Source organism: Gekko japonicus, unplaced genomic scaffold, assembly GCF_001447785.1.
Source record: "Gekko japonicus isolate JY-2015 unplaced genomic scaffold, Gekko_japonicus_V1.1 scaffold849, whole genome shotgun sequence".
Taxonomy (NCBI): domain Eukaryota; kingdom Metazoa; phylum Chordata; class Lepidosauria; order Squamata; family Gekkonidae; genus Gekko; species Gekko japonicus.
Genome location: NW_015163112.1, coordinates 280806 through 290123, shown reverse-complemented (window position 1 = coordinate 290123; position 9318 = coordinate 280806). Strand labels below are relative to the sequence as shown.

Here is a 9318-nt window from a genome sequence, read left to right as displayed (position 1 = left end):
AAGATGGTGCCATGCAAATGTGGCTGGTCTGGTTCCCAGCAGCTCTTGCGGCGTTCTAGATAACAAGGTCAACTGGCGCTAGGACAAAAAGGAAGGCAGGAGGGCAGAATCTGTCCCTGCTCCAGACCGGGAAGGCACCAAGGGCAGGCTTGGCCCCCGCTTCAAAGGCCTCTTGCAGTGCATTTCTTAAGCAACAGAATTACTTATGAGAAGTAGAGATGTGAAGGCCCGGAAAAAAAATGGAAAAATTCGGGAAAAAACCAGTTTTCCCCCGTTTTTTTCCTGAAGCCTTTTTTGTTTTTTTCCGAAAAATTGAAAAAATAAAATAAAATAATAAAAAAATTGACTATGGAACGTTTTATTTTAACATGATGAATAAAAAGGTTTCAGTTTTGTTTTTGCATGTGGGTGGGTATTTTGTTTGTAATAATTGTTTGGGTACACTATATTTTTAATATGCTAGTTGTGATAATTTCATGCCAAGTAAAAATGTCCATAGTCATATTTTATGTTCCTAAAGTAACAGAATGACTTTAAATCTGGAAAAGACAAAATAAATGCTAATGTAGCATTTTTTCAATTTTTCCGAAAATTTCCGTTCCCCCCCGAAAAAAACTGGAAAAAACCCGGAGTTTTTTCCGAGCTTCAAAATTTCCAGAAATTTTACATCTCTAAAGAAGTCAGCAGGGCTCAGGTGGCAGCCCAGTCAGTTCTGTGGCCGAAACACTCTGGCAACTGCTTAAGATGGTACAAGGAGGGTGCCGACGCACCCCAGGGACTCAGCTCGTGCCCAGCCAGCAGTCAGTCATGGGTGGTGACTGGCACCCCCCCCCCACCTGAGCCTATGTAGCTGCTGGCTGGCTTCAAACCGAGCTATTGCAGTGCAGGCCCAGGAGTGGATAGGTGTACCTTGCTTGGGCAACATAATACCTCGAGCCAGCCCTCCTGGCCAGGGAGAGTTGGGGACGGGGGAGCGTTGACGATGTGCAACATTCTGACATCACTTCTGGTTTTTACCCAGGAGTGACATCCTGGCGCTCTAGGAATCTGCTTAACTCTATGGGTTGGGTTTTTTAAAAAAACCACAGGGAGGTGTGAATTCCTAGAGCACTATGGTGTCATTTACATCTACAAACCAGAAGTGATGTTATGTGACGTTGCTCCCCACCCCTTGGTGCTGCTGGAGTGAAGAGGCCGGGGGGCGGGGGGGCGGCCTGGAGCCCAGGAGTAGGAGGCACTTCCCCAGCATCCCTGGGAGTATGGCAACCCTAAGGGAAAGACGACTTTGGCTGAAAGCTCGTGTCATAGGGATACACGTCCAGCAGTTCCTAGTAACATAAAAGCATTTGGGGCAACAGCTGCAGGAAGTCTGGTCACCCGGCTTTTGTGTGCCTCTGTACGTGGGAAGCTATTCTGGTGACAACCCAAGGGACAAACCCTGCGGCGAAAGAATGGTAACAGCCGTGCGTGGCTCAGCCTCAGATGTTGTTCTGCCCTCTGCTTCCTCCTTGCCCAACAAAAATACACCATTTCCCTTCAGCCCGACAGCTAGGAATGAACTGTCCTTCTATAGAAACAAGACCAAACACCAAGGACGTGAGTCATCTTGAAAACACTCCCTGCTTGATATCTCAAAGACAAGGACAGCTCTAAGAATCTGACTGCTGGATTGGGAGCAAATAGGATGCTATTCCCCCCCATGCACGTACACTGTCCTTGTGGCCAGTAACCAAGTGCCCCATGACCAGAGGGCAGCATCCTCAATTGCACCAACCATTCTGGGAGAAAGAGAATAGGTTGCTGTTACCTAGCAACTACCGCACATTCTTCTCTCTGGTGGGGGAATGTTTCCTGTTGTTGCTAGGCGACTGCAAAGAACTCCCTCCTCCCCCCTTCCCAGGGGTGGTAATACAATTAAAGGTAGAGTGACACAACTACATAAAGAAATGGTGGTTGCAGCCACTAACTTTGCTGCAAGCGCAGAACGCATGGGAGTCCTGCAGTAGGCTCCTCCGACGTGCAACTGACCATCAAAAACAGCTGGATTTGGGATGCATTGCCGGCAGAGGGGGTTCCAGCTACCCCTATAAACTGTTTTCCCCTATCAAAACTGCCCCCCTCAGATGCTTTTTTAAGCAGGACTGCGGGGTGGGGGGATAAGAATACAAAATTCTGGAGGGTCTGGTCACCTCGGCGGTCCATTGCGCCGGGCAAGTCGTGCAGTCGGCTGTCATACAGTATTCAGGGCGCGGTCTGAGTGGGCCAAGCAGAAGCAGTCTTTGTCCAGGGGCCTGTGGTGATTCTCAGCGGTCCTACTAGAATCGGTGTGGGAGAGCCAGGCGTGATACGGATGCTGAGAGTATGCTGTGAGCCAAAGCTGGGGCGACGGGCAGCTGTCACCGAATCCAGACCTGGCGGATACAGTGCTGAAGCCAGTCGCCAGAGCCTCAGGGGCAGACGGCTCCCTTGGCCACAAAAAGGCAACAGCCGTCTCCTGGTACCAGCACTGGGTCCGGCCAGTCCAGGGGCTTCCCACTATCTGTCAGTCACAGGGACCCAGGTTGCTGGGGACTTTTGTGCCTGAACTCGCTTCCGAGGCTTAAGCACACATGCAGGACCAAGAAGTCCACTTGGGCCTGCGCACAGCCATAGCCCGAAACAGGAGCAGGTGCAAAGTTTTTGGTTTTGGTTTTGCTACAGGGCAAATGCTACTTTCTGCTACCCAATGTACTGTCGCATGTCTCTGGCTCTGGAGTTGGGGGTTGCTGCCCCTCTTGCCGCGTTCCAGACAGGATCTCCTGCTTTGTTTTTTTTTATTATTTTGTTGGCATAGCGCTGACATAGTCACCCTGCTTAAAGCGTGCCCGGCCTTGTTATTGTTCAGCGTATTCACCCGTCTTTTTAGACATTTTTGAAATCTTCTCTAGCAAAGTAGGGGAAGGGAGTGGCTTTGCGACTGGCGGACACCCGTCGGCAACGTGCAGGGCCCAGCGTTGAGAAAGGGGAGGTAGTTTTGTGACTCGAGCGAGCCAATCTGCAGTGTGCAAAATCTAAAAGCAGGAAAATGGATCTCTTCCCCCCCCCTCCGCAGCCCAATCTTGGACTCACGTCACATCGGCATGCTTCCACGGCAAGCTCACCTTTACACGTGTGTCTTTCTCTACAGCCCAGGTCCAGCCTCGAGCTCTGAGGTTCCTGTTTCAAGTCACAGAGTCCTCAGAAACCCCGTAAGCGGGACAGTAGTGGCCCAGCGGGTACTCAGTTTCTGGCCATTACCCTGGACAGATTCCCACATGATAAAAGAGGAGGCGAAAATGCAAAGAAGTGACCGGTTCAGTTCTCTCCCTCCTCAACCTCCCTCCCACTGCAAAGCCTACAGCTCATGTGAGTAAGATAATCCAGGTCCTTTTCTCCCTCTTCTTTTGGGGAATGTAACCAGGAGGACATAAAAGTGCATCTGCTGAGCTCTGCAGAAAAACAGCAACGAGGAGTATAACCAGGGCGGGGACGGACACAGTGCATCCCAACCAGCCAAGCCACCATCTCCGCTCCTGCCGACAAATTTCACTTCTTTTCTTGGAGGCAGCTTCAAGTTGACTTTTTGTTGCGTCATCAGAACACCCCCCAACGACGCAGTTGTGGAAGCTTGGGCCGGATTCAGATGTCCACAGCTGCTTCCAGGTAGGATCTGCTTCAACAAACCTCTGTCCATCAAACACCCTTTTGCCTCTCTCTCCTCGGGTGGGGGTGGCATAAGTAAATTTTGCAAAATGGCGAAGAAATCCTCCCTTCAAAAAGATCCCAATAGCTTTTGGGTGGCGTTCCAACAGTACCAGTTCCTTCCCTGTATCCCCACCGAGTCAAAGCATCAGTAAAGCCCTCTCTTAGCCTTTCCTTTTCCTCCTGAACTAGCTGCCTCCAAAAAACCCCAGCCGATTCACTTCCAAGCCAACGCCGGCGGACCTCACACCACCTGCAGTGCCGTGGCTTCCCCATCCAGCTGATACTTGATCTGGTTGAGTTCCTCTAGTTCTTGCTGGTGCCGGTCAGTTTTGTGGCCCACCAGGGACCGGTAGAAGTGCAAAGCAAAGATGATGAAGACCACACCGACCGGGACCATGATCACGGTCGAGGCCAAGGCGGCGTTCCAACCCGAGTTGTCCGGAGCGGCCACCGTCGGGGCCGCAACGCTACTGGCCAGGATCGGAGCAGCGGTGCAGCATTTCTTGCCTGAGGAAACCCGGCCTATGGGCATGAATTTAACCCAGCAGATCAGCACCACCTCGGTCAGGAAGAGGAAGATGCCCAAGGAGGTGGAGAAGCCCCAGGCCAGCTCGATGTAGTGGTGCATGCGCTCGTGGGGCGACTCGTTGACCGAGTTGAGGTTGTGGATGTTGCTGACGGCCTCAATGTTGGGCAGGATGCAGGTGCTCACCATGAGAGCAAAGAGATGGACGGCCACCAGCACGGTCGTGCAGGCACTGAAAGCAACCAGCAGTTCCCGGGGGTAGTTGTAGTCCTCGAGCTGCACTTCCACCATGGCCACCTTTAAAAGAAGAGGAAGGGGTCGTTGGTTACTTAACTAAGACTACCTAAAGGAGGAGAAGAGATTGGATATGCATATGGAGATAAGCATATGGAGCAGAGGTCCATCGGTGGCTATTAGCCACAAGGTATAGATAGGGGCTCTGGGGCAGGTGATGCTCTGTCTTCTTGGTGCTTGGGGGGGGTGGTCAACAGTGGGAGGGCTTCTAATGTCCTGGCCCCACTGCTGGACCTCCTGATGGCACCTGGTATTTCTGGCCACTGTGTGACACAGAGTGTTGGACTGGATGGGCCTTTGGCCTGATCCAACATTGGCGTCTCTTATGTTCTTATGATTTATACCCCGCCCTTCACTTGGAGTCTCAGAGAGGCTTACAGACTCCTTTCCCTTCCCCTCCCCACAACAGGCACCCTAGCAATGACATATTCCAGCTTGGGGAATTCTTGGAGGGTTGAGGGTGGTGCCGATGGAGGGCTGAGTTCAGGGAGTCAGGGGGGAGCTCAGCAGCGATATCATTTCTCTTTGGCATCCTAGAATTTCCCCTCCAGAGCATCAATTTCCTCCAGGCGAACCAATCTCTTGTAGTCTGGAAATCAGTTGCCATTCTGGCAGAGCCCCAGGCCGCCCCTTGAGGTTGGTAACCATAACTGGTATGCGCTCCCAACTTCTGAGCAGGGGAGGGGCAGCGTTACCAGATTTCGTTTCCCTGGGACGGAGAGGACGCAACCAGTGTTCCCCCTAAGCTGAGTCAGTGCGAGCTAGCTCACGGTTTTTTAGCCTCCGGCTCACGCATTTTTGTCTCCGCTCAGGACGGATGGCCCCAGAGCCAACTAATTTCTGCAGTAGCAAAGTCACTCACGGCTTTTATGCCAGTAGCTCACAAAGTAGATTTTTTGCTCACACAGGACTGTGTAGCTTAGAGGAAGCACTGGACGCAACTGGAAACAGAGTGATCTTTTTGTACTTGATTTCTTTGCAAGGCGGGGCACAGCGGAAGCAAACAGGCACTCCAGCAGTGGGTGGCAAATCTACCACCCGCTGCTCAGATTCCCAGAGAGTGATGTGTGCTTACCCCCCCCCCCCCGTCCCATGGCTGCATCCTAGTTTCTTGCTAACACTCCATTCTCTGTCTTTCTTCGTCTCCGTCCATTCAAACCATCTGCAAAGCACTGGCTTCTGGCACAAACATCATTCTGGCAAGCGAATTGCCCATTCACGAAAATTCACTGCCCATGAATGGACTGTAAGGGTTCTTTTGTCCAGTTCCCAATCCCTCACTCTCTAGGTAAAACCATCACGGTTAGCCCATTCACAACAATCAGATGGACGAAATCACAACACCACAGAGCAGTTTCACATACAGTATTCTGGCAATCCTCACCAGCTAGCTGGTATGTTACGTTAGTGTTCTTGTCATCCGTGTATTGGCACTCAGGTAGCTGAAGCCAAAGGACCCCAGACAGTCCCAGCGCAGCTTGATCACGACTTTCTGGTTTCCAACTGGTGGTCCTCCATGCCAGGCACACTGGGCTTGTAGTTCCAAAGAAAAGGTGGGGGAGTAAAAAAATCCCACCCCCTCCATTTGTGGTAATGGTCCTGCTACCCAAACACTGGGTTTCAAATAGGTACTAGAAGTAGAATCACAGAATCATAGAGTTGGAAGGGACATAAGAACATAAGAGACGCCAATGTTGGATCAGGCCAAAGGCCCATCCAGTCCAACACTCTGTGTCACACAGTGGCCAAAAATACCAGATGCCATCAGGAGGTCCACCAGTGGGGCCTCACGGAAGACCTCCAGGGTCATCTAGTCCAACCCCTGCACAGTGCAGGGAATTCACAAATACCTCCCCTCCCCACCGCCCGTGACCATGCCCAGAAGATGACAAAAAACCTCCAGGATCCCCGGCCAAACTGGCCTGGAGGAAAATGGCTTCCTGACCTCAAAGTGGCAATCAGCATTTCCCTGGGCACGTAAGAAAGGGCCACGAGAACTAAGCCACAAGAACTAAACTCTGCAGTTAAGAGAAAGACACACAGTGCATCGTGCCTATCATAGCAGTCTTCAGAACTAAGCCACAAGAACTAAACTCTGCATAAACTCAGAGAAAGACACACAGTGCATAGTGCCTATCATAGCAGTCTTCTTTTTTTTCTAAAGACATTTTATTGTTTGGATATATCAAACATGTAACAAATATCATTACATTCATACATTTTATATTCTCCATATATCCCTTTCTTTCCCCTCCTCCTCCCCTTCTTGTGGCCTCCCGCAATGCTCCACCCCCCCTAATAAGTCCAGTTGACATTGTTCTCAATCTTCTCTATTCATATTATTGTGTTTATCCAGGTAACTTTAGCTATCATAGCAGTCTTCTGAAACCCCTTCAGCCTGACGCTGGCATCTCTGTGTTAAGTGTAAGGATGCGTCACTAGCAACCAAGATCAAGATGATCCATGCCATGGAGTTCCCCATGACTATGTATGGGTGTAAAAGCTGGACGATGAAGAACACTGTCGGGGGAGGAAGTTGATGCCTTTGAAACGTGGTGTTGGGGGAGAGTTTTACGGATATCGTGGACTGCCAAAAAGACGAATACGTGGGTCCCAGATGAAATCAAGCCTGAACTCTCTGTAGAAGCTGAAATGACTAAACTGGAGCTATCGTACTTTGAAAAGACAAGAGGCACTGGAAAAGACCGTCATGCAAGGAAAAGTGGGAAGCAGCAGGAAGGCCCAACATGAGAGATGGATGGACTCGGTCGTCTGCACGACCTGAGGGAGGCTGTTAGCAACAGGACGTTTTCGAGGACACGGATTCACAGGGTCGCCGCCATAAGTCAGAAAAGACTTGACGGCACTTAACACCCACACCCACATCCTTACCAGGGATAAGGGAAAAGTGCCCCCTCTTCCAGTTGGACCGGGGCACAGTTCACCCTCTGGCACTGATTTCAGCTCCTTGGCAGTTTCCCCAGAGAATTAGGGGAGGAGGCGGGAGAGAAAGGAAAGATTTAACCCATAACAAAGTCGTTCTCACCACGGAAAGCAACCAGGAGCATGAGAAGGTGGAGAGACGCACACACCCCCTCCCCAAAAATCGGAGGGTGCCCAAACTCCCTGGTGGGACGGCTGGGCAGTGATGTGTTGGAGTGAGCTGAGATCCCACCCCGTCCTGAGGCTCACTGAGTCAGGTTACTTTGTGGGGTGGGGAGGGAGGCAGAGGCCAAGGCTTATTTTCAGAAAGTGGGCCACATTAACCAGAGCAGTGACAGACGACTGGCATCGGCCCCACAAACTAGCACGTGCCGGCGACTCAGCAAGCGCTGCCAGGGGATGAATGGAGGGAGGGGGAAGGGGCAAAGGATGTGTACCCTAGGCTCAGCCCCTCCACCTCTGCTTTTGGCCTGAAGGCGTGGAGCTGTGGTTCGTCAGACAGTTATTTTCGTCTCAGAAATATCGGAACCAAGGGAACAGTGCCTTTGAGCTTGTACAGAGCGGACCTCTAGCCAACCCTGGCCTCACCGGGGGAGGCAGGGTTTTACTTGTAAGAAATGGACCTTAAGGAGAGGGAGCTTCTGAGCATGTGCAGAACACCCCTCTCTTCTGAAAAGACACGGGTCTATCAAGGATAGAGGTGACCAAGACTAAAAAAAACCGGACAACCAAATCCCAGCTATGTAGCTTGTTAGCCAGGACCGGATGGATCCCATGAAGAAATAAGAGTACCTCTGAACATATACCGAGTGCTTCCCTGTAGAAGAAGAATGTGGGAAGTTTCACACACCCAAGAAGGAATTCATGGTAGAGCCCACAGAAACTGCTGCTCGGTGCTGGGGAAAGAAGGCCTAGCATTGCTTCCCGCCTCCCACTCTAACCATTAGACCCTCCTGTCCTCCCAGAAGAGCCAAGGCCGTGTCGCCTCCTGGCATCTCCTGCTGAGCCTGACCCAAAAGATTTGCAGGGCCAGTCTGTTTTTTTCCGAGAGAAGGGGGGGGAGAGAGATCAGCCGACAAACCCAAAATATCTGCCTAGCTGTGCTGCCAGCTTGGGGTCATGGAGGGATTTGGACCAAGCATTCAACTCTTGGCTCCGTCTACCCAGAGAGGACTTCCTGCCAGCAGCCACCCCACGCCCATGCCCCATAGGCCGCCGCTCACTCGCCTGCCTTCTCATTGGTTCCCTCAGGGGTCTGGCTGCCTCTTTAGCCTCTTTCAACCCTGGGTCCAGGGGCCACGAATTCCCGACAGATCTCTGCCCAGGAGACCCACATGTGGACAACACGTGCACGGCGCCTGTCTTATTTGATCAGGTGACTCCTCACTAGGCCCAGATGGGTCCCCGGGCCGGTTTAGATTGGAAGCTGCTTCCGAAAACGAAAGGTGGCCAGGATCAAAACCTACTTGGAAGTGCGCAAGGCCTGCTCACGCTCACTCAGTTGGTTGAGAAAAACTCTCTGCGTATGGGCAGAAGTCTCCCAGTTCCCCTTATTATCTCACCTCCTCCAGTACCTAGGCTTTGACTTTAACGCCAATTTCCGGATGATTCCTACGAGGCTCAGACTGGCGCTGTCGTCTCCCTGTGGGAGTCACTGCCGAGAAAGCGTTTCATGAAATGTTCCAACTACAGAACCCCCTTGGATACCGATGGCAAAACTGACGGCCGTGCCTGGCCACCAGGGCAAGGAAATGAGGCCACCCACGGATAAGGGAGGGGGTTCTGCATACTGGGGGGGGGAGGCTTTTGAGTAGGAGCTGCCGCTACCACTA

The 9318-nt window shown here is 51.7% G+C and overlaps 1 protein-coding gene across 1 annotated transcript in view; it reads right to left on the bottom strand.

Moving 5' to 3' along the window:
• Positions 1-3964: 3964 nt before the first annotated feature.
• The window catches only part of ORAI3 (ORAI calcium release-activated calcium modulator 3), an 8419-nt gene continuing 3065 nt past the window's right edge, over positions 3965-9318 (bottom strand). Inside the window, exon 2 of the mRNA XM_015406828.1 lies at positions 3965-4546. Within this exon, the coding sequence (XP_015262314.1) occupies positions 3965-4540 (576 nt within the window). The 5' untranslated portion in view covers positions 4541-4546. The remainder of the gene's footprint in view (positions 4547-9318) is intronic.